General features: G+C 51.4%; 1 protein-coding gene across 4 annotated transcripts; it reads left to right on the forward strand.

The window, feature by feature from the left end:
- Positions 1–26,709, forward strand: Vps37c (VPS37C subunit of ESCRT-I). Of its 4 annotated transcripts, none has more exons than XM_075973514.1 (5): positions 2–243; positions 18,244–18,342; positions 22,269–22,440; positions 23,409–23,491; positions 24,656–26,709. In XM_075973514.1, the coding sequence occupies exons 2-5, from the start codon at positions 18,250–18,252 to the stop codon at positions 25,367–25,369; spliced, it is 1,062 nt and encodes a 353-aa protein (XP_075829629.1). In that variant the 5' UTR covers positions 2–243; positions 18,244–18,249; the 3' UTR covers positions 25,370–26,709. The 4 variants fall into 4 exon arrangements, with proteins under 4 accessions (XP_075829631.1, XP_075829629.1, XP_075829630.1 ...); XM_075973515.1 differs by lacking the exon at positions 2–243 and adding an exon at positions 335–522; XM_075973513.1 differs by lacking the exon at positions 2–243 and adding an exon at positions 11,489–11,700.
- Positions 26,710–27,969: the final 1,260 nt, after the last annotated feature.

Consider the following 27,969-nt stretch of genomic DNA (forward strand, 5'->3'; position numbering starts at 1 on the left):
CCCGCGCGGGCGGGGCCGGGTGGCCCTCCGCGGGTGTGGCTCCCGGCTGCCTTCAGCGTCTGAGTGTCGGTATCTCAGCAGCTCGGAGGCCCACGAGGCGGGACGCCTGAGGCACGGCGGAGGGCCAGCGCGGCCGCTCCCGGCGCGGACTCGGGAGGGAGTCACATCCGGCGGGGGCGGGGCTCGCGGATCCCGGAAGTGCGGGCGGCGACTGATTGCCCGCGGTGGCGGCGGCCCCGGCAGGTGAGCGCCGCTGGGGAGGGTCCCGGGCGCTGGTGAGCAGCGGCGGACGGTGCTGGAGGCGCTGCCGGCGAGCCAGAGGCCCCCTCCGCCACCCGCCTGCCTGGCGGAGGCCGGCGATTGGGCGCAATGGGCGCGTGACTCCCCGCGGGCCTGCGCCCCTGCATCGCGGTGGGAGGGCTGGAGGGTGGGAGGCTGTCCTCTCCGGTCCCTCAGCTCCGCCCCCTCCCACCTATCCGCTAACGCCACGCAGCCCTTCACCCTCTATAGGAGCATCTTGTGGTCAGTGTGTCATTAAGGGGCACTTTGCCCTTTCTACGGATGGGGAAACTGAGGCCCGTGTGATCTGACTTGCCCTGGCGGCGTAGTGGGGTTGGAGGGACTCTGGCCTTTGACTTGGTGGCTTGTGTCTTTCCCCAAAATAGCAAGAGGTTGGGGTTCCGTTCTTCCCATTTCTTCTGACCCCCGAGTTGAACTGTCCAGCGTAGCCGAACTGTCCTTGTTCCTGAGCCTTTCAGGTGCAAAGGACAGCGACGTATGGTCCCAGCATGTGCCTGGTTCTCCTTTGTTTCCCACCTCACAGCCGGTTAGGGGTGTTCTTCCACTTTTCGGGTTGGGGAAGGCGTTTCCCAAGGATATACCTTGTCTCTCATCCTTGGATTGCTCATCTTGAGCCAGGGAGCCTCACAGAGTCCCAGGTCTCCTTCATTGCTCCCTGCCTCTTATCCAGGAGTCCACTCAAAATGTGCCACCCCACATTTAGTGACTGTCAGCCCTAAAACTGGAGATGATGGTGACATAGGGACTTAGGAAGGACGCTTATTGTTTGGGGCTCAGGGAGGGACCTGATCTGGGCTGCTGGGTGCAATACTGAACTCTGAAATGAGTCTTTGTTCTTGGCCGTCATAGTGCCCAGAAAAACCTTTTTTTCCTAAGATTGCCTTGGAAATCTGGCCTAGTGCCTCTGTAATTTCCCCTCCGTAGAACCCATGATGGGCTGCTTCACGGGGGCGGTTTTCCGTAGCTGTCCTGCCAAGCAGTAGTTGTGATTGCTTGTGTGGCTGTCCTGTACTGGGTACTGTCCTTGGGGTGTTTTGAACATCCTGGACACAGAGAACACCTCTGAGTGGCTGGCGATCCCAGTTTACAGAGCTGTTGAGATGTTAGGTCATTTGGCTGGTGTCAACCAGTGAGTGGCTAGCTGAGTTAGGATTTTTAACCCTCTTGTCTCTTTTCAAAACAAATACATTTAACTCTTAATACTGCCTTCCAGATGCGCCAGTTGCCCTAATGTGTTGGAGTTTAAGAATGGTATTTGATCATTTTTGTTGAAAATGCAGAGCTCCATTTCTAGAGTCTTGTGATGTTATCTGGAGGGGACCCCAGGAGTCTGTTTTTAGTACACACATTGGGTGATTCTGATCTTAATGCAAATTTGTAGGTTTTCCGGGCCACTGGAGCTTGGAAATGATGGTTACCCAAGATTTGTGGTGCCTTTTGCTTATTTCTTTGACATTAGCTAATGTTCCATTAAAGGGTTTTGAGGTAAATAGATACTTGGGTCATTCCTGGACACTGCTGGCTAGTAGTAGTGGGGTTTTCCAGACTGACCAATGAGGTCATCGAAAACCTGAATTAGTGCAGTTATATTGCTATTGTGGGGGAGTTGTGTTAGAAGTTTCCTCTTGGGATCTGGAGTTTCCAAGATCTGGAGAAAGTTGGAATCTGTCCCCACCCAGCTTCCCTGTGACACAGATTTCAGTGATGGCCACAGTCTTTAGGCATGATCCACATATCTCTCCCTCCATTCTCTCCTCTCTGTCTGCTTCCCCTGGCTGTCTGGAAGACAGGGAATATCAAACAGGTTTGCCTTGATTGAGCTGGAGCTGACAAGTGAGGCCCTGGGGCTTAGGTTGGGCCAGGGAAGGGAGAGTCTCCTCTGTGAACTTCAAGACAGCTAACTTCAGCAGGGTAGCCCCGTGAATACTTTAACTCCCACGGTGAGGTGTCTCAGCAGGTTCCACAAGCAGCAGGAGGAGCGGACAGGATTGTGCTGCTAGTTCATCCTACTGCCCATGAACAGCAGCTTCTCATTGATGTCTCTGTGAACGGAGGCTTCCTGTGTTGTTGCTCTTCTTGTGGCCGTGCTGAAATACCTGGACACAAGCCGCTGAAAGGAGAAGGGGTCCGATCTGAGTCCAGGATACATACCGTTCTTGTAGGGACATGTTGGGGACAGGAGCTTGAGGTGGGTAGGGACGTGATGGTGGCAGGAGCTTGGGGGGGGGGGCTCGTCATGCACGTTGTTATCAGGAAGCAGAGAGATGGATGCTGTGCTCAGCTCATTTTCTCCTTTTGATTCTGTCCGGGACCTCAGCTAACAGTGCTGCCCACAGTTGAGGTAGGAAGCCCCACCTCAGTTAAGCGAATCTAGGTAATCCCTCACAGGCGTGCTCAGGGGCATGTCTCCTAGGTGACCAGAGTATCTGCCTAGTTGACAAACCATCACGATTGCTTTCTATTTTATTATTTTTAGACCGGGTCTCAAGTAGCCCAGACTGGCTTTGACTTGCTGTGTAGCAGAGGAACCTTGAACTCACTTTCCTGCTTCTACTTCTCCAGTGCTGGATTACGGGAGTGCCCCGCCACACTGGGTTTATGTGATGCATGGGACCACACCCAGGGCTTCATTTGAGCTGAGTCTGCACTCTGCCAACTGAGCCAGGCCTTAATTTGAATTGTTTTAAATTTGCCTCCTGTTGTGTCCCAGAATATGGTGTAGCTTAGTAAATGTTTTAGGGAGACTTGAGGAAAAAGTTGGTTCAGTGGTCAAGTCCATCCAGTTGGGAGTGCGGGCTGCTTGTCTTCTGGGCCCTGCTGACTTTCTCCTGTTGTCACCGAGAGAGGGCATCCGTCACCAGTCTGTTGGTCTGTTGAGGCCGAGGGTTCTTCTACTCTGATCAGATGGAAATTGAGAGCGGGCCAAGTGTAACTGGTTCCCTTTGGGTCAGCTGCTCTGACCTTGGGGTGCCTAGCACCCTTCATTATGAGTATTATAGCTTTAGGTGAGTGGCCTAGCGCCCACTGTCCTGTGACACAGCTCTTAGCCCAGGGCGCGGGACCCTCAGCTCTCGGCAGCAGCAGCTAGCAATCTTTAAACTCTCCCAGCAGTGGAGGCTCGCAGCCCTTCCGCAGTCCCAGCTCTGTTCTCTGTTCTCTCGTTTCTGTTCTTGTTCTCCACAGCTTTTGACCTGCAGTCTGCTCTGCACTGCCTGTCACCTTCCCCGCACTTCCCCAGTCCTTTATCTTTTCTCAGTCTCCGTTCCTGGCCAGAAGACTCTTCTGCCACCTGCTAAGTGCTGCTGGGTGTGGGAGCCGGCAGGAGTCACCTGTTCTTCATGCAGTCAGCTCAGCTCACTCTGCTCCTGGGCAGTAAGACTCCTGCTTGGCAAATTCTTGGGGCCTACGCTGCAGCATGCAGGGACAGCACGGAGGAGCCAGGTTTCCCAGACTGTTGCTAGAGAGGGAGAGAACAGGCTTTCTTCGCTGGCCAGTTAGTCTCACAAGCTCACTAGCTGTCCTGGGTTGGGGGCAGAGCTTCTCCCTGACTGGGTTGAGGATTTGCTGCTACGAGGTCCCATGTGATGAGGTCAGAGTAGTAGCCATGGGCTTGGCTATCTGGAGGGCAGCCCTTGATGCTACCGAGCCTCAAGAAGCCAAGCCTCCCCAAGTAAAGCCTTCGATGGGTTAGTGGCTTTGACAATTGTGTGGTTCCTCCTGGCGAGAACCAAGTCCCTGTGGAGTGACTGGGTCTGGCTTGGGTCTCCTACAGGAGATGGTGGCTAGATTGGAGTCTTGGCAGCCATAGGGTTTTAGAACAACTTGATTGTCAGCTTATAGAATTGCAGGAGAAGTGACTACTTGATTGGCAGCTTATGTACTTTTTATGAAAATGGGTGCTGCTTAAGTGGCTGTCCCTGGTGAGACTTCAGGAGTGGAGGAGGCCCTGGTGTTCCTTCCTGACCACCCCCATCTCAACCTGGGAACAGGAAAGATTGATAATAGCAGTTCCCATCCTCCTCTGTCCTTGCTCAGCCTAGGGCACTTGTCCAAGCACTACTCTGGGTAATTGCATCTGTCAGCTGCTGGGAAGAAGGGTCTGATGGCCATCTGTCAAATCCTACTCATGTCTGACAGCTTCTGTGATTTAAAAGAAAAAAAAATAAGGATGCTTTTAACAAAGATCTCTTCTGAATTTAGCCCGTCCTCCCTCCTTCCCTCCCTCCCTCCCTCCCTCCCTCCCTCCCTCCCTCCCTCCCTCTCTCCCTTCCTCCTTCCCTCCCTGCCTCCCTTCCTTCCTTTTGAGACAGGGTCTCTCTCTATATCCTTGGCTGTTCTGGAACTCACTCTGTATTCCAGGCTTCTCTTGAACTCACAGAAATCCATTTGTCTCTGCCTCGTAAAGGCTGGGATTAAAAGAGTGCCCCACCACACCCGAAGTCTTGTGTTTTAAAGCTAGGGTTGATATAGTTGACTTAGACTGCAGAGGAACTCTACAACTCAGTAACAAAAGCAGCTAGGTCGAAAGTGGACAGAGTACTTGACCAGTATATCTCCAAAGAATATATGAATGACCAAAAGTACCTAAAATGATATATCAGGGAAAGTACAGATTAGAAGTCTCAGCACAACACTACGCTACTTGCTGAATGAGCATTAAAAATAGGAAATAGCCTGGGTGATGGCTCAGGCAGCAAAATGCCCCCCATTGCAGCCTGAGGAGCAGAGCCCCAGACCCATGCAAAGGCTGGGTATGGTGATAGAAGCCTGGGTGTGTGAGGTGGAGACGGGAGATGTTAGCTTCAAGTTCACTGAGAGACTGTGTCTCAAAAAATAAAGATGGAGAGCCATGGAAGAAAGATGCCCAGGTCAACCTCTGGCCTGCACACATACGCGTACACACACTAACAAGAATAAATATAACACTCACCACACACATACACGTGCGTGCACACACTAACAAGAATAAATATAACACCACACACATACACATGTGTGCACACACTAAGTAAAAATAGGAAATAGGTGGCAAATTGAAGGCTTGTGTGTTTTTTGTGGGAATAGGAAGAGCCTCAGCCACTATGGGAAGCTGCACAGTGATTCCTCAACCAGTCAGTTAGCTGTATGACACAGCAGTTCTCTTTCTGTATCTATGCAGAAGAAATGAAAGCAGGAACTGCAGTAGCCATTTGTGTATGAATATAGTTGTGTTGTTTATGAGAGTCAAAAGAGCCACGCCCACAGAGTCCATGAACTGGTGCGTGAATGCCCGGAATGCAGTACGCACACCAGGCAGCCAGAGTCCACAGTGCCGCATGGATGACGCTTAGACTTTTTTTTTTTTTTTTTAGATGGAGTTTTTCTGTGTAACAGCTCTGGCTGTCCTGGAACTCACTCTGTAGACCAGGCTGGCCTCCAGCTAACAGGGATTCACCTGCCTCTCTCTGCATGTGCCAGTACTGGCCTTTCCATTCCGTTCCTTTCCTTTCCTTTCCTTTCCTTTCCTTTCCTTTCCTTTCCTTTCCTTTCCTTTCCTTTCCTTTCCTTCCCGTTCCTTCCCGTTCCTTCCCTTTCCTTTCCTTCCCTTTCCTTTCCTTTCCTTTCCTTTCCTTTCCTTTCCTTTCCTTTCCTTTCCTTTCCTTTCCTTTCCTTTCCTTTCCTTTCACAAGGTTTCACTGTCTCGCCCACGCTGACCTGGAATTCACTGTAATCTTTCTGCCTCAGTTTCCCAGAGTACTGGGATTCCAGGCATGAGCCATCACACCTGACTGTGTGGATTGTTTTTGGTTTTCCTAGGTTAGAAAGATTCATTGGTGGTGGTTGCCAGGGTGGAGACAGGGAGAATAAGGTGTCAGTATTTAATGGGTACAGGTGTGGGGTCATGGAAAGTTCTGGAGATACAACAAAGTGAATGTATTTAAATGTCAAAAAATGTGTACTGTGCTGGGTAATGGTGGTAGTACAGGCCTTTAATCCCAGCACTTGAGGAGTGGGGGTGGGGTGGGAGGGTTGGGAGGTGGGGTGGGGTGTTAGAAGAAGGCTGATATCTTGAGTTCCAGGCCAGCCTGGTCTACATAGTGAGTTTCATGATAGCCAGGGCTGCACAGAGAAGCCCTGCCTTGAAAAACAAAACAACAAACAAACAAAAACCTGTACACTTCAAAATGGCTGAAACCGGGCTGATGAGATGGCTTAGTGGGTAAAGGCGCCGCCCAAGCCTGACAACCTGAGTTTAATTCCCAGGGGCTACCTGATGGAAGGAGAGAACCAACTCCTGCAAGTTGTTCTCCGGCCTCCACACATGTGCTGTGACACACATGCATCCTATACATACACATACATACATTATAAATATAGTCAAAGTTTTAAAATGACTAAAACGGTAGCTTTTATGAGTGTTATAGCTAGAGATTAAACCTATGGCACAGCTTTAAAATCTTGTAAGCTTTTTATATTGAAAATGGATTTCTCATAGGCAGCATACAGGAAGGTGTTGCTTTAAAAAAATCAGTCTTAGAATCACTGCCTTTAAATTTTATGTGTGTGGGTATTTGGCCTGCGTGTGTGTCTGTGTACTGCTTGCGTGCCTGGTGCTCGTGGTGGTCAGAAGAGAGCATCAGATCCACTGGGACTGGAGTTAGAGGTGGCTGTGAGCTGCCTGCTATGTGGGTGTTGGGAACCAAATCTGTGTCTGCAGGAAGAGCAGCCAATGGGAATCGCTGAGCCATGCCTCCAGCCCCTATTTGTTGCCTTAAATTTGGATGTTTAGTCCACATTGCTGTGGTGGAATCTTGCTGTTCCTTTTCTACCTGCCTGCGTTCTTTGCTCTTTTCTCCCGTTTTTGTGACTTCTTAGGCACTGAGTAGTTTTCATGGCCTTTCTTTTGCTTGCTGTGTTGGTGTAGAAGAGAAGAATTTCTTTTTAGCAGTTGCTTTACGTGTGTGCAGTGTGCAGTTTTCATGTATCAGCCTGTTTCAAGGGCCCTGTGCGTCTTCACCCTCAGGGCTGAACCAGGAGCGCTTAGAGTCATCCCCCAACTTTCCTGTTCTTTTTCTCCCCATTTCTTCTTCATGATTCATTTCAAATAGCTTCTGTTTGGATATTTTTTTCCTCTGCAGAATCTAATCTGCCAATTGTCTAATCTGATACACATTTAATCCCATACAGTGCTGTTTATCTCTTTACAAAACCACGGTCCAAGTCTGTATTTCCTGTGCTAAACCTTTTAGAACCTGTGCTTCTCGGACACACCAAATAGAAATCTGATTAAGTTACACCACACACACACACACACACACACACACACACACACACACACACACACTATGGCTGCTATGTTAATGTCATTGCTTGCTAATTCTGTCACCTGTATATATGTGTCCATTTTATTGATTGTTCCAGGTGCTGTTTCAGTCTTTCTCTGGTAAGTTGATATTGGAGGTCAAATGCCAGTTATACCTTGTTGGACATCATGTATGTTGTCACACATCTCTGGATTGTTTGCAGGTATATTGTCACTTGGAACAGAACCTTGAAAGAGGCCTGCTAAGCTTTGTTAGCTGCGATTAGACAGCTTTAGAGCAGAGCTAGGCTCCCTTACTACTGAGGTAATGCCTTCTGTGGAACTTTAGCAGTGGCAGTAAGCGTGAGGCCTTCCCACTTGCACTGGCCATGCTAGTACTGATTATCTTGAGCAGGGCTGACTGGGCCTGGGGGATCTCTACACATTTATGGGGTGTTCTTTGTATGTAACTCCTGTCCCCCTGGTTCTCTGCTCTGTGAGTGCTGGCAACATTGTCTTTCCTGGACTCCCAAATCCCTCTTTCCAACTCCCTGTGCCATCTTGGAGACTGTAGGAGTAAGCTGGGGTGAACTCCATTTGTCTTGTTTCTCTGAGCATCATTCTTCTAGGCTGCCTGGTATCCAATATTGGAAAGCTGTTCTGCATTTTGCTTTGTCTAGCTTTCTAGTTCTTTGAGGTTGTGTGTGTGTGTGCATGTGTGGTAGGGTCTGGTCCATGCTCCTAAAGCAGAATTCCCTTAAGCACTCATTGAATGCCTGGTGGTGTGTGTTCGTCAGTGACCTGCATTGTGGGATGCAGATGTGAGCGATGCATTCTTGCTGGACAAGCATGCTATTTCCTAGCAATAAATGCTGCATGGTGTTTTCATAGAACCACGAGAGGTATGGATTCTTTAGGAGGAAGGAGCAAGAAAAGCTTCATAGATATGTGATATTTGAGGGCTAAGCAGGAAAAAAGGTGAGACCACATGTGCTGTGTGTACAGTTCCTGGAGGGCTGGATCTGGGTCTTGCTGGTATTATTTATTGAGTGATGAGAAGTGTGTTCTGTGATGGGAGAAGGTTAGGCGGGGGAGCTGGGCTGAGCAGAGCAGCTCATGGGTGGTGGAGGCCTCGGGATTAGTTGGAAAGGGAAGTTGAGGGTCAGCAGATCATCATGTTCCAAGTCAAGGAGCACAGAGTTGAAACACGACACCAAGACACTAGGGAGCCAAGGAAAGTTTCATAGCAGGGCAGTGAGAACTCTGAGTATTCTCTTGAGGTTTCTGGGCATGTGGAAGAGGGCTGAATCCTTTAGAACTCAGTAAGTCGCCTTTGGAGAGGCTGGTTTGTGGCCACACTCACCTTCCAACTTGGGTAATGGCTTCCATCAGTCCTTCCAGAGTCAGAGGTGGGTATGAAGAAGCTCTTACTCAGTTTCTCGTTTTCTATGCCTCTCTCATTTCCCCCAGTGGACCCGTCTGCCTGCTTATGACTCTGTTCATCCCAAAAGTTTATGTGGCTGAACTTGGCACTGGCTAGAGTAGGCTCTGCAGCTGCCCTGTATCCTACCAGCCTGGGATGGCCACCGACCAGCCATAGTAGTAGTCCCATTGTGGACTTTGAACAGAGGCACCTCACAACCCAGACCTGACCTCCATCTTGATCTTTCTGAAAGGGATGATAGACGGTCTGCTCAGCTCTGAGCAGCCTGAGGTGTGGGATGGGAAGACAGACAGCTGCCTTCATGGCCTTCAGAGACAGTGGTCTGGACACAGCCGAAAGGGCTGGAAGCCTGTGTGTGGTCATTGAAAATGATTTTCTTTTGACTCTGAGCCACAAAATTAAGGAAGGAAGAGAAGGAAGAGGCCCTGTCAAGTGTCTGAGTGTCTCTGTCAGGAAGTTTGAAGGACTGGCTGCCTATTTAGACACCTGTTTCTTGGCGGTTCTATTGACTGACGATGAATGCTATTGATCCAGTTAGAATCCTGTCATCCGGTTCCGGCACTCTGTTGACAGGAATCCAAGTTCCTGTTTTCAGTGTCCACATGGGGAGTGCTGAGGGTAGAGGTATGACTGTATAACTGGGCACTGTGCCAGCCTAGCCATGGTGAGCCCTGTCCAAGAGCAGGGTGGTAGCCCTTTCAGGCACTAATATTTCATTCTCATTGAAGCCTCCTCTAAGGGAAGAAGCTGAGGCATGGGGAGATTGTATTGCCTGTCCAGGCTCCCCAGCCAGTGAAGGCTGCTAGCCTTCCAGATGCTAGTCCTGCCCCACAGAGCTGAGATACGGGTGCTCTGAGTGGCACCATGTCTCTGGACACTATGGCCCTGGCTGAGGAATTTGGACTTTAGCCTGAGCGCTGGTAAAGGATCTCAGGCCCCACACTGTTGAGGATTGTGAGGCTTCTGAACATAATCTAACAGGCCCTGTTCCTTGGAGCCTGTCTGAAATCTGTCTGTAGTAACCATCCTTTATTGGGTTTGTCCCACACACTGGTGTGCAGTCATGGTGAGGTGTGTAGTAACCATCCTTCATTGAGTTTGTCCCAGACACTGGTGTGCAGTCATGGTGAGGTGTGTAGAATATGCGCAGAGTGAGGGCTAACTCCCTGACTGACCGTGCTGAGCCACAGTTCCTCCCTGTGAGGCTGTGGGAGGACACAGAGTACGGTGTAGCCCTGTTTCCTCCTCCACAGGAAGAGGAAGGGCCAAGGCCACACCATGGTTTGCCAGATTGCCTTGGATGGTGCTCTGTACCCAGTGAGCCTTTACTGATAGCTGTGGGGACTGGCATCAGCCTGTTTTGCTGCTGAACTCTTCTTGTGGTTCTAGAGAGGAAACGACATAGGTGGTTAGCCCAGTATGGCCCCCTCTTTGTTTTCCCGGTAAGATATTACAGCCAAAGGGAGCAGAAGAGTGGGACTTGGGATGGGGAGAGTCAGTGTCAGCAGGTGGGGCGAGTTTAGGATGGTGGTCTCCAGGTTTCTTCCTGCTTTCAGCAAGAGAATGGGAAGGATCGGCTGGCCCCAGGGATGCCAGCGGGACCCAGTAGGCTCAGAGAAAGATCAACCCAGAGGGGCTGAGCAATGATGGAGAGGAAGAGGCTTTGGAGATGGAAAATCATCCCGGAGCCTGTAGCAGGTGGCTGGACAGTGCTCTTCAGAGACTTAGGGACACTGACTAAAGGAAGATCAAGGCTGAAGTGGCCCTCCCAGGCATTGGGGGTGACTTTGAGAAGCTGATGTAAATAAATGGTGGCTGGAGGGAGAGAGAAGCTGGAGTCGGGCATCTCAGGAGTGTAGGTAGAATCCAGCAGGCTTGGGAGGGCCCTCTCTAGCACGTGGGCTGGGTCATGGAAGGAAAGTAGGGAGTTAGCCAGAGACTCTACAGGTTGCCTTTGTTGGTGAGGTGCCCAGCCAGCTGGTGACAGCCTAGGAGTGGGCAAGCCTGGTTGGTATCAGAAGTCATCTGCCATTCTCAAGGGCTGGGCTCCCACACTTGACATAGAGAACTCATCCCTCCGGTAATGCCTTACATGGGGGCCCTGCCCTAGTCAGAGTAGGGAGTTTTCAGTGGGCCTAAGCAGCAGTGGGCCATTGTACACATATCTACATACAGGAGGCAGTTTCTTTCGCAAAGCCTTATCCTGAGGGATTTCATTCCCCCATTTGATGTCTATGTGCTTCTATTTGCAGACTTGTATTTGTGGGCTTTGGTTCACATTGATGTGGAGCCTGTTCAAGAAGGCCACACCTGGTTGCTCTGCTTCGATGTGTGAGCTGGAGTCTTGGCAAGGTTGAGAGGCAGAGTTTTGTAACCATAGGTGTGAAGGTGTGTGTTGAAGTTATCATGACCCAGTGGCTGCCTAACACCATCAGAGATTGTTTCATTCTCCTTAAGGCCTTCTAGCCCCTTAACGATGGCAGCATCGGTTGAGAAGCTGGAGAAAAAGATGGAATAAGCCACCAGACAGGCCCAGCTGATTCAGGTCTAAGTACACTTTGCTATGAAGCTCTGATCTCTTTTTGGGAGTAGAGACTGGAGAGAAACCTCCTGCCCTCAGTCTTAGCACTGCTTAGAAGAAGTGAAAAGCTGGGCAGCCAAGATGGTTCAGCAGGTAAATACGCTTGCCACACAAGCTTGATGACTTAAGTCTGATCTCTGGAGCATACATCAAAGCGAAGGGAAAGAACCAACTCATAAAGTTGTCCTCTGACCCCTCCCCCACTCTCACACACTAATAATAAAGTTTGAAAAGTAAAGAGTGGAGATTGGGCTGGGGATACTGCTCAGTGGTAAAGCTCTCTCCTGACTTGATGGTTTCTATCCTGATGGGATTTAGAATTGCCACAGAAACACATTTTCTGGGCTTGCCTGTGAGGAATTATCTAGACTAGGTTAATTGAGCTGGGAAGACACACCCTAAATATGGGTGGTGCCATCTCTGTGTCTTTAGCAGGGATGCCTCTAGCTCCTGCCACCATACCCTCCCCACCCACAAGGGACCATACCCCTGGAATGTGAGCCAGCAATCCTTCCTTCCTTAAGTTCTGTCAGCTGTGTTATCTCAGCAGTGACACAACTAACCTACTCGTCGGGAGGCCTTGGGTTCCATCCCCAGCATGGTAGAAATGTCAGGGACAACCTAAGCTCCCCAAGGTCTCCCTTCTGTGCTTAAATTCCAGCTTTTCAGATCACAGGGAAGATCAGTTCCACTTTGCTGTGGGTTAGGGAGATGCTTCTCTTGTCTCCCTGGGAGGCCGAGATCCCCATTCTTGGGTTCAGGGCTGAAGTCATTCTAGAACAAAAAGTAAACATTCAACTAAAGTTCCTGTATTAGACCGCAGGATTAGGAAGGTCTCCAAGGCAACAGAAGGTGTCTTTGCTGTTAGGGATAGGACAGGTTTAGTTTCCTGTAATATGCACTTTGTAGGTTGCTATGGTAGCAACTTCTTCCCTTGTTTTTGGTTCTGGGGAGAATTTATGGGAAACTGAGGGCTATCAGCCCTCCTTGCAGTGTGATATCAGACTGGCAAGTAATGTTGGCTGGCTGTGGTGAGGGGAGGGTCAGAAGCTGAGCCCAGAGAACCTCATCATAGGAATGAGTTAGGATTTAATGCCAGTTACTTGCTTCTTTTGCATCCCAGGCTTTTAGGAGTTGCCCCTCACCATTACAGTACCTTCAAGAGCAGAGTGAGCCCAAGGGGGTTAATACATCTCTGCCCATTTCCCAGCTGAGGTTCAGGGGCCTGATGGAGCTCATGTAGCAAAGATTGGTGAGATTGAAGCAGGTCCCCAGGTCAGCCTGTCCCCAGTTCTGCTTTTGTCTGAGTCCTGTGGAGGACAAGCTGGCATGAACCAGTGAGAGCAGGGGGTGCAGATGTGCATACCAGCCCTGCTGCATGCCACTGCATGGTCTGAAAAGAGCTATGTGCTCTGCATGGCGCATTTTGGTTTCCTTCCTTGAGTTTGTTTAGGAAAGGACCCCAGGTCGCTTGCTTGTGTTTGTGCTGAGCCGTCATAGCAGAGCTCCTGGAGCAAGGGTTGCAGTGTTGCTGTGTTGTTACTGTTGAGCCCACCCAGCACCCCTGGGCCTTCTCCCTGGGCCCTTCTCCACCGTCTCTGCTGGGGTGTGGCCACAAACAACTTGGCCTAAATCCACTGGTTCTAATCTGGCCGATGGCCTTACTATCTGGGTCATATCGTGTTGCCATTGTTCAAAGCATGTGGGTTGGTTTTGTCAAGATAGGAAGTCACGAAAAGAAGGTGAAACCAGCTACAGGGCCGCTGGCCAACAGTAGACTACAAGGCAAGGTCCCCAGGAAATGCGCCTCCTGAGCTTCAGTTCTTCACTCTCTGTTCCCATCCCACCCGCACTCGAGCACCAGCACATGTGATGTGGCTTGGGTCTCCCTCCTTCTGTCCCTCTGCTTTCCCGTCCTTCAGCTTTTCTGTGGTCTGTCATCTGCATGTGCATGGACACTAAAGGACATAGCGTTAACTTTCGGTTACAGAACACAGTCCTGGGTTTCGTGGCCCACCCTAAATGGGGCCATGCATCTAGACTGGGCCTTGTAGCTCTCCTGGGAGCTGGCAGGCTTGGCACAGCCATCACCCTTTCCTGCAGGAGGGTCTGGTGCGGGGTCAGAGTCTTTGGCTTTACTGGGGTTCGTGGTCCTCATTCCATGCTTGGCCTCAGACTTGTGGGCCTGGCCTCTTCACACATGGGTGTAGTTGTGACCTCTAGTGAAGGTAAGAAGAACAGAGGAGGCAAAAGTTTTAAAGAAAAGGGCAGGGATAAGATGGGGGTGGGGAAAACAAGACCAAGCCCCATCCCTTCTTGGCGCAGGCAGCAGGGATGGGTTCTCGCCTCCCTCCCCACCTCCCCCCACCACTGTGGAGAAGAGCAGCCTGGCTCCTGCACTGTTACTTTCCCACCTCACCCGCAGTCTGATCACCTCTGAGGTGTCGGTGCCACCTCCGGAAAAACTGTCATCCCTCTGTAGCTGTGACTGCTGTGCAGCGGCCCCCACAGGGCCTCCCAGATGAGCTCCTCTCTGGCCTTTACTGCTCCCAGCTGTCATCCTTCCCGCCTCCCTGTCCCCACCTTGCTGGTCCACACCTCATGCCTCTTCTTCCCTGTGGTCATGTGCTCATAATGACTTATAGAACAAACTGAGTTCTATGTGAGGAAGAAGAAAGGTGTTTTGTTTTTTAATATGTCTGCTAAACCAGGCTCATAAAATTCAACATATTTACATATTTCCTTCTGCTGTGATGTGTATATGGTCTTGCATATAGTAATTGTTTAATAATGCCTATTTCATAAAGGGACGGAGATATGAGGGAAGGCTTGAGCAAGTGGGAGGATGGGCTGTTCTGCCTCCGCACCTTATTGAACTTGTCTATCATCTGGCTGACCTGATGTTTCCCTGTTTTCTTCCACTCTTTCTAGGCTCTTTCTGAATTGCCTGTGATCTGGTCTGTGCCAGGAACTGGGAAGACAAAGATGAATGCCCAGGGCCTTACACGTTCTTACATTGCCCCCAGTTCCACTCCCCCAGCAGTCCCTTGCACTGTCCCTAGGGAGTCACCCGGCAAGCCGTAGCAGTCATGGGAGGGAAAGTAGGTGTCAGAGCCCTGGCACCGAGGCCTGAGGAGATTGGACTTGCCAGCTCTCTAGAAACAAAAGCCTAAGTAAGGACTTGTTCCCTAAATAATGTGTTACCAACCTCTGCTTCCCTCCTGGTTTAGCAGTGGGTTATGCTGTGAGGATTCTCACAGAGCAGTGTGTGCCTGCTGGGCCAGGGATGTGCTGAGGATGGTAGGAACCATCTCTGGCCAAGAGGCAGACATCTCTGCTGGTGGTTTTGGTCACTCTGAAAAAATTTGTCTGCTGTTGTCTGGCTGGTGGCAGTTAGATGTTGCTAGCAGCAGAGGCCCAGGCCCCAGAGCCACAGTTTTAGATAGCTGCTGCGTGGGTCTCCAGTAGTGTCCCCTTCTCACCTTTTCCAAGTGGTGGCCCTGAACAAGTGCGTGTTGCTCTAGGCTCTCTGGGTGACTCTGAAAAGTAGGTAATATCTGACTTGTGAGAGACCAGCCCCTGTAACATCCAGTGGGTTATGCTGTGAGGATTCTCACAGAGCAGTGTGTGCCTGCTGGGCTAGGGATGTGCTGAGGATGGTAGGAACCATCTCTGGCCAAGAGGCAGGAATAGCAGCCCTGGGGTAAGCAGTGCGCTGCTTTTGTGGGCTTATGGGCTTGTGGTGTCTCCCCATTTGGGGCTTGGACTCCTGAGGCACAGCAAGTGTGCCAGAGGAAAACCTTAGAAGACAGCCCCAGGAACTCTCAGCTCTGCGCAGGGCTCTGCTGAATGGACCTCTTTGTGGGGAAAGGTCCTGGTGCTGCTGGGGTTTCTCCAGTTGGCACTGCTGACCAGTAGTTTGTGTGTGGTTAGCCAGCTGCCATCCTGGGCCCCCAGGGTGTAAGAGCGGCAGGCATTGGGCTTGGTGGGTGGGGCTGTGCTAAGTGCTGCTGTTATGGCCCAGTGAGTACTTGACTGAGCCACACTGGAGGCCACCGTGATCCTGCATGATTTCTGTGGTGTTGAAATCTTTGGTCAGCATTTGTTCTGGTGCTGAACATGGATCTTGTGCTTCGTGTCACTGAGCCTGGGAGGGAGATGCTGTCATTTAGTCCATTTTACAGATGAAGAACCTGAGGCTCTAGGAGCTTCCATTTGGGTGAGGACATAGCTGACAGGTGAAAGAACTGGTCTCGTGCTAAGTCTGGACTGCATGTGTCTGGGTGTATTCAGGTCTTTCATAGTTTTGAGACTGGACTTGAACTATGTAGCCCATGCTGACCATGAACTCTTGGTCCTCTGCCTTCTACCTTTCTGGAGTACTGGGGTTGAAGATGTGTGTCACCATGCCAGGTTTTATGTTGTGTTAGGAGCGGAGCCCAGAGCTGTGTGCCTGCTGACAGGCACTCTGCAAACTGTGCTACATCCTCAGCCATTTTGTCTTTTTTTTTTTTTGAGACAGAGCTCATAGAGTCCAGGCTGGTCTTGAACTCCTGATGTCCATCTTCCAAGTGCTGGGGTTATGGGCATCTACCACCATGCCTAGTGAGTCGTAGGATCTTTAAAGTGCTGTCCTCTTCACTGCAGGCACACTTGGGTTTTGGTGGAACAATATTATTTCTCCTCAGAGTTATGGTCCAACCCATGGCCGCTGCACCTGTGTTCTGGCTGCTAGACCAAGGGTTTTGGGTGAAGTATGCACACAGTCCAGGGTGGGATTTTTGGTTCCCTTCCTTTGGGTCTTTTCATTGTGAAGAATTACTCTGTAAGAATTTCCTACCTTCCTCTCCTATGTAGTTGTCTGTGCATGTGGTATGTGTGTTCACACATGTGTTCACACATATGTGGGCGTAGGTCTAAGGTTGATGTTCAAAGTCTTCCTTACCTTCCTTCCTCTCTACCTCATTCACTGTGGCAGGGTCTCTTTTAAACCCAGAGGTCACCATTATGGCTAGTTTGACTAGCCAGCTGGCTCCTAGGTCCCTTGACTCTTATCTTCAGAGCACAGGTCAGCAGCCATGCCGAGCCTGAATTTGCATGGTTTGTGGGGATCCAAGTGCCTGGGTGAGGCAGTGTAGGTCACACTGTAGATGCCCAGAATCTGTTGCCTCCTGCATGATATAATAAGTGTGGAGCTATCCTTTCTTAGACCAGCTGCATCCATGTCCCCAGGACGGACCGTGGGCTTCTGGTGCTGAGGCTTGGCTGGGGTGGGCACTTACGTCATGATGAATTTCCATGTTATTTAGAGGCTGGGCAGTGTGGAGTCCTCAGGAGACGATGGCTAATAGTACTGCCCCACTTAAGTAGCTCTTCAATAGCAGGGTGGCTGTGTCATTTGTTCTTTAAACCAGGACACTTGGAACATAAAAGGAGACAGGTCAGGCCCAAAGCAGGGTGAGGACCTTGACAAGAGGAGCTTGCTATCATTGCTTATTCCTTTCTCTCCTCATCTAGGGATGCCATCCCCTTCCTATTACAGATGGAAAACAGACCCAGAGAAGGATGCTTCTGTTACCTTGGCTCTTAACTTTCAAAAGCATTCTTAGTTGAGTCAACAGTATGGCTCCCAGGCAACTCTACAAAAGGAGGGGAGAAGCCTGATGGTGGTGATACATGCCTTTAATCCCAGCACTTGGGAGGCAGAGGCAGGCAGATCTCTGTGAGTTCGAGGCCAGCCTGGTCTACAAGAGCTAGTTCCAGAACAGGCTCCAAAGCCACAGAGAAATGCTGTCTCAAAACAAACCAAAAACCAACCGAACAAACAAACAGACAAAAGGAGGGGAGAGGGCCCTTGATCTCCTCAGAGCTAGAATTTTCTGGAAATAGCAACCTTTATGAGATCACTCGATGTGCATGCTCTAAAGCCTGCATATATAGGAAGGATGAGAAAACGTAAGCATAGAGGGTCCTGTCAGCAGAAAGAGAGGATTCCTGGCCCCAGACTTTCCCCCAGGCCAGGCTGTGACTTGTCGCACAGATGACAGAAGGCCTTTGGGAGCAAGATGGGGGAGGACTACTGACCCCGCTCTGTCAGAGTAACCTCCTGTCTGGGTCAGTTGCTTTCTTGCCCTTATGACTGCCCATGAAAGTAATTTGATGATGACCCCCTACCCCCGTTCCAGTGTGGATGTAGATGTGGCAGTTTGCTTTCGTGACACATGGAGAGGACTGCGGTTGCAGAATCCTTAGGGAGACCTGAGATTGCTACAACACTAAATATAGCAAGCAGGGACATAGTTGGGCCTGTAGTGTTGAGGGCTGTAAAGCCCTGTGGTGGGGGATGGGTAGGTGGCAGGGGTGTTTAAATCAGGTTCAGACAAAAGTAGTCATGTACTAAGGCCTGGAGCCAAATTTTGTCTGTGTCACTGTAGCCTGGCCCCTCTCTTGCCTTTTCCTGTTAGCTCCATGCCATCTAGTCTTGGCTGTGAAGTAAACAGATCTTTCATCTGTCTCAGGGTTTGCCGGGGAGCAATGGTTGGTGCTCCAGGAATGTGTCATGGGGACCCTCACATCTCTTTGGGCTCCTCCTGTGGGTGACTTTCCCTTAAACTGGGTGTTGCTTTATGTTTCCAGGGGAAGATGGAGGGGCTGAAAGACAAAACGCTGCAGGAGCTGGAGGACATGCAGAATGACCCGGATGCCATTACCCGGCTGGCCTTGGAGTCTCCTGAGGTACAGAGAGGCCGGCAAATGCTGCTGTTGCTGTCCCTCCTTCCTCTTTCTCTTCTTTCTCTTCCTCCTCCTCTTCCCATTTTTTTTTTTAAGTAATTGGTCACTTGATGTCCTCAGCGAATGTATTTTACTTTATGTCTGTCTGTGTGCGCCTGATGTGTATATGTGTACCAGGTACCCATAAAGGTCATCTGAAGATGTTGGCTGCCCTGGAACTGGAGTGACTATGAGCTGTCATGTAGGTGCTGGGAACTGAACCGTGGTCCTCTGCAAGAGCAGCCAGTGTTTTTAACTGCTGAGCCATATCTCCAGCTCCACTTAAGGTCTTTTTAAAATTTCATTATATTTAGAGTGTGTGTGTGTGTGTGTGTGTGTGTGTGTGTGTGTGTGTCTGGTATAAACTTGGAAGAAATGATTCTCTTTCTATCAAATGGGTACTAGAGATTGAACTCAGGTTGTTAACTTGGTGGCAAGAGCCCTTAGCAACTGAGCCATCCCACCCACCCTAACAAATGCTTCTCAAGGATGCTTGTTTAGTAGGAGCTTGAGCCAGGATTCACCTTGCTGTCCACTTCATGAGAGGAGCCCTGAGGTTTCAGGCCAGGTCGTGGATCCTCTGGGAGCTTAGGGAGTGGTAGGAAGTCCAGGGTCCACCTTGGACTAGGAAAGCCAGGGACCCAGATGGCCCAGGAATCTTCACACTGTTGTGGCCTGAGCATAGAGACAGCTCCCTGATACACTAAGGAGGAGGAGCCCATCCCCCCCCATTGCCTGTGAGACCCTGTGTTCTCCTACGACTCTTGGACTGAAGAGATCTTCCTTGGCTGCCAGGATTTCTGTTGCTCACTCATGTTTTATGTTCCCCATTGCAGCCAGCACCCCATCTCTCAGCTCCTAGTCACAGGGCCCTTCCAGGAATAAACATCACCCTGCTGTCTCTACAGAGCTTGACTTGGCCCTTCCTGTTACCATCTCCTGTGACCTTCCTGTGAAATGGAGGTCAGGTGACTGGTTGCGGCCACCTAGCCAGAAACGCCCACAGGTACCCCAAGAGTGGCTGCAGCTGGTTATCTGCCTGGAAATGCTGTCCTCTGCCTCTGTTTGAGGGAGTTAGGAGCACAGGTAATGCTGGGCTCCTCGGATTGGCATTCACGTGTGCCCTTCTTTCCCCTGGTGAGCAGATGTGGCATGTGTCTATGAACTCACTGTGTTAGAGAACAGGAAGTTGCATCCCCATCCGTCATCCTGGAGCCTCTCCCCTGCTCCACAGCCGCACACTACATGGCCCTGTTCCCACCTCAGCTGTGCTTTCTGATGCCATCTGCTCGCCTGCCCTGGTCAGGCCTCTCTGTAGCCCTAGAGAATACCCAGGGCTGGGTTCAAAAGGCCTCCTGCTAAGCAGGGAGTAGGGCAGGTCTTTGTGTGGTTCATCTCACAGTCCTGAGGCTGGAATGACCCTGTTTCAGCAGCATGGGAGCTCTGACCTGGCACATTCATCTGTCACATAGCAGGCTGGGTGTCCCTCACACCAAATGCTTGGGGTGAGAGTATTTCAGATTCCTTGGAGTTTGAAATGTTTGTGTAGATTTACTAGTTAGGTAACCCTAATCCAAAAAATGTTAAGTCTGATACGTTCTGAAATCCTGAACTTCGTGTCACATTGGCACTCCGAAATCCAGAACACAAGAGTGTCATTGAGAAAGTCTGCATCTTAGATTTTGGGGTGTTGGATTAGGGATGCTCAGTCATCAAATTCCAAAGGTCTTTATTTTATCCTGTGTCTGTGCTACATCACAAGTGTGGAGGTCAAAGGACACCTTTCAGGAGTTGGTTCTTTCCCACCACTGGGAGCCAAGGGCTCAAATTCAAGTCAGTCAGGCTTAGCAGCAAGTACCTTTACGTACTGAACTATCTTGTTGGCCCCACAGTGCTTCTTCAGTCAGTGATAAGCAGCAGAATGTTGAGGGAATTCCCAGGCTCGTTCCTGAAAGGAGTGGAGCTCAGCCAAAGCAAGTCTGTGCTCAGTTCTTCTTTGCTTCCAAGTTGAGCAAGTCTTCTCCCTACCGGAAATGTGAGGGCTGCAGCCTCCTGGCCAAAGGGCAGATTGAACATGTCTGAAGAAGAGAGTTGAATTCTCTGAGGGGTAAAATACTCACTGTGGGATAGGCAGAAGCAAAATAGGACAAACTACTTAGATTTCCAGAAAGCCTCTGCCTGGCGGTCAGGCAGCAGTTGTGTCACCGTGGGACTGTGGGAAGAGCCAGCAGAAAGGAGAGAAAGGTAGTGGGAATGTTTCTCTGTGGAAGAGAGTGCAGGGGCTGCAGCATGGGGAGCTCTGGGGAGCTGTAGAATGCGACTGACCTCATAGCCGTGGTTTGTAAGAGGTGGACTAGCAGGGAGACGTGGAAGTGTGTAGTCAAGCTTAGGGAGGGAGGCATGGCATGAATGTAATGCTTCAGACCCAGGGGAAAGTCATGGATGTGTAAGGATAACCAAGGGTGTGTGACCCAGAAAGGGCAGGCTCCATTCTGAGTTCACCACACAAGTGTCCCAGGCTTTTTTTTCTTTTTAACAATGTATTTTTTGTTATGTGGGTGTGTAGATCTGTGCATGTTTGATGCATTGCCTTTGGAGGCCAGAAGAGTCTGTTGGATCCCCTGGAGCTGAAATGGCAGGTGGTGGGAACCAAACTCAGGTCCTCTAGATGAGCAGTATGTGTCCTTAAATGCTGAGCCAGCCTCTAGCCCCCTTGGCTAACATTCAGACTCACCAGTTTCTCTGCTCCAATGCCAGTGAGCTTGTCCAGTGGTGTTTCTGGGTGGGCAGCAGACAGTCTAGGTGGAGCCCTAGACCTGAGCCCTGGCAGCCCTCTCAATTGGGGGATAACTGGCAACATTCCTCTTTCTAATAGGCAGCGGCCTGCTGTAGGCTGCAGGGCTTGAGGCCCTGAGCCGGGATCAGAGCGGGGTTGCCCTTCTTGAAGGTCCTTATCCAGGATGCCGCCTGGCTCCCTGTGGCTGCTGTAGAGTAAGTCCATCTGGTCTGGTGTGCCGCGGCTAGCTGGCCAAGGTGGAGTTCTGTGTTGCAGGACCTTTTGTTCCCCTATGGAAGCTGGTCTTGCTGACATGTTCCCTGATTTCTGTGGCCAGTGCTGAGCGCCCTCTGCTGGTGTCAGATGGTATTGTGGTAGGATGGTGGCCTGTCTCCAGCTCTCCTCTGAGAGAAGCAGATACCTTCCTATGTTAGGCCTGCTGGGCAAGGTTTCAAGGCTTCTGCCTGCCTGGCAGTTAAATAGGGGCCTAAATGAGGGCCAGTGATGCTGTCATGGAAAACGTCTTCAGCAGAAGGCACTCAGGGAGTATCTATAGTTCTTTAGACCATGTGTGACCTGGGAGGCAGGGTTGTCTGTCCTGCCCCAGAACCCTGCCCCCACCCCTCTCCCTCAGTACTTGTCATTTTTAGCTTGTGGTCTGGCCTGGGCCATCTGAGTTCTCTCTAGAAGCCTCTTTGTGTGCATGTATGCATACGTGCGTGTTCATATGTCTTCTCACTTTGAAGCTTGGGGACCAATGACTGGGACCTGGGGCCTATTCCTTCCTTAGGAGTGGATCTTCCTTACCCGTGCCCTGCCCAGCACAGAACCACCTACAGGTGCTTGTCCTTTGAGAGGCCTCGAGTAGGTGTTTGGCCTCGGTGCCTAGTTCCCATGTGTCAGCCCCACAGGCTCCCTTGATCAGGACGAGGTGAGGCTCCTGGATCACATTGTCTTGTATGGAGTTTAAACCCAGGCTCCTGTGACTGTGGTTGAGGGCCGATCACCAAGCTGAGTACCCCAGGTGAACATTGAATCCAGAAGCTCTCCACCCCTGCCCTGAAGGGTGACCAGTGACAATTATGCTTATTGTCAATTGTCCTACTTTCCTTAGGTTCAGGACCTTCAGTTAGAACGAGAGATGGCACTAGCCACCAACCGGAGCCTGGCAGAGCAGAACTTGGAGTTCCAGGGTCCCTTGGAAATCAGCCGCTCTAACCTTTCAGACAAATACCAGGAGCTGCGGAAGCTTATGGAACGGTGCCAGGAACAGAAAGCCAAGCTGGGTAGGAACAGCTGACAGTGGGCATGCACTCTGGGCGTCTTTCCTGCTGACTGACACACAGGGTTCCTGTTCAAGGAAGGACAGGGTGGCAGCTGGACTATCACGGAAGCACAGATGCTCAGGACAGGAACGGGCCAGCAGTGGTGTAGCCACTGTCCTCCGTGCTCTGGGCAAAGTGCTTTGTGTGTTTGCACAACAGTGTGGAAAGGTGTAGGTCCTGTGGTTAGTCTAAATTTTTGAGTATTTTTATTTTATTAGATAGCTTGGTAAAGTGTGTGCGTGTGTGTGCGTGTGTGTGTGCGTGCGTGCGTGCGTGCGTGCGTGTGTGTGTGTGCGTGCGCGCGCGCGCGCGCGTGTGGGTGTGTGTGTGTGTGTGTGTGTGTGTGTGTGTGTGTGTGAGTGAAAAGTGGTTCAGATTTTATAGATGAGGAAAGCAAGGCCTGGAGAGATTCAAGGGCTTGCCTGAAGTCGTGCCTCTAGAGCTGGGTGGAGTTGGGATTTGCAAGCCTAGCCTTTAACAGCTGAGCATCTTTCCAGCCGTGGAGCTGGGATATGAATGCAGGCGGCCAGTGTCTTTGACTGCCTCTGCCAACTTAGCCATTTTAACCCCGAGCCTTGCAGAGCTAGGCCGTGTGGAGGTAGGAGAGCTCCCTGGACAGTTGTGCGTATAGGAAGCGACTTGGCCATGACCTCGGCTCTGTCCTTGAGCTCTTCTTTACTCAGGACGGCAAATGCTTACAGGAATCCAAAGGGTTCCACAGAACCAGCTGTAGGGACTCTGTAGTGGGCCCTGGTGTGGCTGAGCCCCGAGTGCTCCCAGAACCAGCTGTAGGAACTCTATGCTGGGACCTGGTGTGGCTAGGCCCCAAGCACACAGAGGGCATGTCATGTGCCTTTCTTGAAATTGGAGTCCTCAGCTTTAACTAAAGCAGTGCTTTTAAATGCTGACCTCTCTCCCCTTCCTTCCAGAGAAATTTTCCTCAGCATTGCAACCTGGGACCTTGCTGGACCTTCTGCAGATCGAAGGCATGAAGATTGAGGAGGAGTCTGAGGTGAGGTGGGGAGTGATACCCCACTCCCTTAAACAGGATGGTAGCACTTGGAGCCAGCTCTCATGGTAGGCCCAGGAACCACAAAGCACAAAGGTTTGGAATCTAGCTAGAATAGATGGCCCCTGGAGTCGCGGTGGAGCACAGTGCAGGGACACTTTCTAAGACCCCTGGCGAGTGCTTGAGACCACAGTTAACGCTCGCTTCTGAGCAGACAGTACTGTTTTCCTGTGCGTGTATGAAGCAGGCTCAGTGAGCGATCAGGAACAGTAACCATGGGCTGGGGAGAAAGTGTTTGCTGCACAAGCAGGACATCCTGAGTTTGATCCTCTGCATGCATATAAGAAGCCAGGCTAGGAGGTACACGCCTGTCTTCCCAGTGCTGCGAAAGAGACGGGCAGATCCCTGGGGCTCCCTGGCAGGCAGGGAATTGGTGAGCCTAGAGTAGAGACCCTGTCTCAAGAAAGGAGGTGGACAGATCCTGAGGAACAATACCTGATGTTGGCCTCTTGCCTCTACATGCACACATGTGCGTGTTCATCCATACGCACGTGTACTCACACACATACACACATAGGGATAGTAACTAATAATAGAACAGTTGTAACATTATTTTATAATAAAAGTTACTTAAAACTTACAGATTATTTCTAGAATTTTCCATGCAGTGTCTTTGGACCACCAGAGGATCTCTAGTAACTGGAATCATGGATAAGGGGGTATTACTATACCAGGACCTCAGGTGAATCAGGGATGGGTGACTGACAGCAGGCCCCAGGGAACTTGCAGACGTGGTTGGATGATGGTACAGAGGACACCCCAGCATCTGAGGCTAGGCCCCCGCTCCTTGTCTCTCTCTGCTGCCTCCTCTCTCTGGATGTCCCTTTTGTCTTAGAGGGCAGAGACTTCTTTGTGTTTTGGATGGAGGCAGCTTGCAGGTATACAGCCTAGGAGCCAGCAATCAAGTCACTTGCATAGGCCCAGCTGTTGAACAGACTTAGAGTGACTCCCAGGGGCCTGGCATAGTGTAGGGAAGGGGACGGTGTGACCAGGGAAGACATGGTCTTGACAATGAGGAGTTGGCATTCTGGTGAGGGAGCCACTCTGAAGGGGGGCCGGGGAAGGCTGTGCAAGGTCTCTGTTGCCAACAGGTCTTGTATCCTCTAGGCCATGGCTGAGAAGTTCCTGGAAGGTGAGGTGCCCTTGGAGACCTTCTTAGAGTCCTTCTCCTCCATGAGGACACTGCTGCACCTGCGCCGAGTCCGCGTGGAGAAGCTCCAGGACGTGGTGAGGCGGCCCCGGGCTTTGCCGGAGTTGGCTGGAGATGCCCCTCCACCACGTCCACCGCCCCCACGCCCAGCGCCCCAGGCGACACCCCCTGTGACTGAAGACCAGCCTCCACAGCCGTCTGTTGTGACTCCCTACCCTTTACCCTACAGCCCATCGCCAGGCTTGCCTGTGGGCCCTACAGCCCAGGGAGCCCTACAGCCAGCCCCCTTCCCTGTGGTGTCCCAGCCTTCCTCCTATGGTGGGCCTCTGGGTCCATCTTACCCAGCACCTCAGCCAGGACCCAGGGCTGCTGCGGGCTACTCTTGGTCTCCACAGAGGAGTGTGCCACCTGTGCCTGGCTATCCTGTGGTCCCAACTAGCACCTCTGGTCCAGGATACCCATTAATGGGAAGCCGAGCTCCTGCTCCTGGGTATCCCCAACAGTCCCCCTACCTACCATCAAGAAGCAAACCTCCCTACCCAACACAGCCTCAGCTCCCAGGCTTCCCAGGACAGCCACAGCCTCCAGTGCCCCCTCAACCTCCATATCCTCCTGGGCCAACCCCTCCCTATGGCTTTCATCCCCCGGGACCTGCCTGGCCTAGATACTAGCCCTGATCCCTGTCCACCTTCTTCCTTCCATCTGCACCATGACCTCTGGCCTCCATCTGCTGAGATTTGAGGTTGACACTGGAAGTGGGGCCAATACTCCCTGCAGAGTAGGGACACATAGGCCCCTGAAAGGCCCTGGACAGTGCAACATGGGTCCTTCTGGGAGCCCCTTTTGCCAGGGACCAGCTCAGCACATCCTGAGGTAGCCTGGTGTGAGCCCAGGGCTCTCCAGTGTCTGCATGAGCAAGTGTGTTCGACTATGCACGGCTTCCTGCGCTTGCTCCCTGCCATCTGAACCAGTGCAGAGTGATCTTGATGACAGGCAGGCTCTCCCTTAGAACTTGGCATGATTCATGTGGAGCCAAGTGCCAAGGGACACAGTTCTGTCTGTCCATTTAAGGATGGTCTATCTCATTTACCACAATTGGGTTGACGGAAGTAACAGTCAGGAAAAACAGGGACTTTGAGTCCTAAAAGCCATAATTTAGCTGCTGTGCCAATGTCAGGCTAGTATGTTCTGTGCGCTGGTTGGAACCACAGCAGCACTGATGAGGGAGCTGGGGAATGCCAGGGGAAACCCAGGCCTCGCTTGTATGTTTGGATGCCCTAGGGGTCACCCTGAAGCCTCTGGCTGGTGTTGAGGACCCGGGTTACCTCCCAGCCACCATTTCACTCCTGGGGCCCTCTACTTCCGGCTGGCTTTTTCTGAGGTTCACCCATCCCTCCACTCCTTTAGTGCCTTGAATCTCATTCGCTAGTAGCCCCTCTATCCTTGTGTAAACCCGTCTTGTCCCCAATGTTCCTGCAAGACAGATAGCAGCCCTGCCCTCACAGACTATCCCAATGGTGCTCCCAGACATCATCACTACATTGGGTTGGTTTCTCTACACTCTCTCGTCTTCAGAATGTAAAGGGCAGGGATTGTGAGTGCAGCCCCAGCACTTGGTGGGGTCCAAAGCTGTTTAGTAATAAAAGTGACTACACTATCCCAAAGGGGTTGCAGCAGACGATACATCAGTGTGGCTGGTCCAGATGTGAACCAGGTCTCAGGGTGGCCCCTGGAGCTGCCACACTTTTGAAAGTTGTATGTGCCTTGAAATATCTCCTGCCTGGGTACCCAGCCTCTGGTGGGCCAAGGTGCTGGGGGTCAAGGAGGAACCCCATCTTCTGGTGCCACCCTGCCCACAGGCCACTGCCCAGGGGTGCATTACCAACTCTGCTTGCTTCTCCTAAGTTATTTATAGAAAGGAATCACTAATGGAGTCTGATTGACTGCTGCTGAACTGAATGAATGACTGCCTGTTTGTGTAATTGCCGTAATAAACGTTGATGAGTTCCCAGGTGTGTGTGGCGTCTCTGATGAGTTTGAGAGCAGCCGTGGCTGCTTGTGGGGCGGTGACTTCTGCAGCCTTAGACTATAGAGCGCCTTCTTTCCATGGCCACTTCTTGACTCCCCCGCCCACCCGACTGCCAAAGGGCTTGGCTCTTTCTAGCATTTTCCTCTCTGGTTTTCCTTAGCTGTTTCTTGAAGCCTGGAATGCTTGCTTTGTCCTAGGCCACATGCATGGCCACTCAGTTCCACCAGGGGGCACCTGTGCCTCAGTCTGGGTTGGGAGATAAAGTGTTCTGTTACACCCTCAGACTGGCTGTGGTTTAAGGCTTTCTAACCAGGGTTGCAGAGTATGCTAGGAGGGACAGGGGGTGCCGAACTGTTTCTGGGACCAAGTAGCCTTCTATGGACTGGGCTGCGTTCTCTACAGCTTCATCTAAGTGCTGTTACAGGGTGGTTACCCTGAAGCCGAGGAGAATGTGGGAGATCAGGTTCCTGACGGTTCCTCAAGTCAGCTCTCTGCCTTTTCTTCCTGGCAAGGTGACAGAGGTAGATTGCCTATGGCCCATACCCAGAGGTGCTAACAGTCACCAGGAATATGGCATGTATCTGCTAGGATCCTTTCCACAGCCACCTTAGCCCTCCTAGCCCCAGTTTTAAGAGGAGGGAGACCTTGGAGTGGTGCGGTGACCAGGTTGCACATGGAGGTAAGACTTGGTTTAGATCCACACAGTCACAGCGCTGCAGGGGTCCAGCACCATGCTTTTGTGGTGCTAGAAGTCTCCAGGACACACAACTTCAGTCTGACTTACTGCCCTTCACTCCCAGCTGTATTTGAGTTGCCTGGCAGGAGCTGGGGCTGGGTGCACAGGATGTCAGGGAGCCGGATGATGTCAGCAGCTCTTCGGGAATAAGTTGCAGATCTCATTGTAGCAGTTAAGTCCCCTGCCGTGGGTTGTACCAGAGTGGTGGCAGCTGGGGTGGGGGATGAAGACAGGACTTGGAGAACCACGTGGTCTGGTCACTGCATGAGGCATCCTGGTTCTCTTCCCTCCCTTTGGGCTGCATAACTGAGAAGGCAGCACACACTGCCACAGGCCCTCCCTCCCTCCTGCGAAGTATTTACCACATCACATAGGCCTCTTGCTGTACCACAACAGTGACAGGCCCCGGGGACAGAATGTGGCTGGAAGAGATATGGTCTAGAGACTGCTTCGCTGGCTGGGGAGAGCTTTGGAATGTCCTAGCTCTGAGGCAGGGATGCTGCTTG

The sequence above is a fragment of the Microtus pennsylvanicus genome, chromosome 5 (assembly GCF_037038515.1).
Source record: "Microtus pennsylvanicus isolate mMicPen1 chromosome 5, mMicPen1.hap1, whole genome shotgun sequence".
Taxonomy (NCBI): Eukaryota; Metazoa; Chordata; class Mammalia; order Rodentia; family Cricetidae; genus Microtus; species Microtus pennsylvanicus.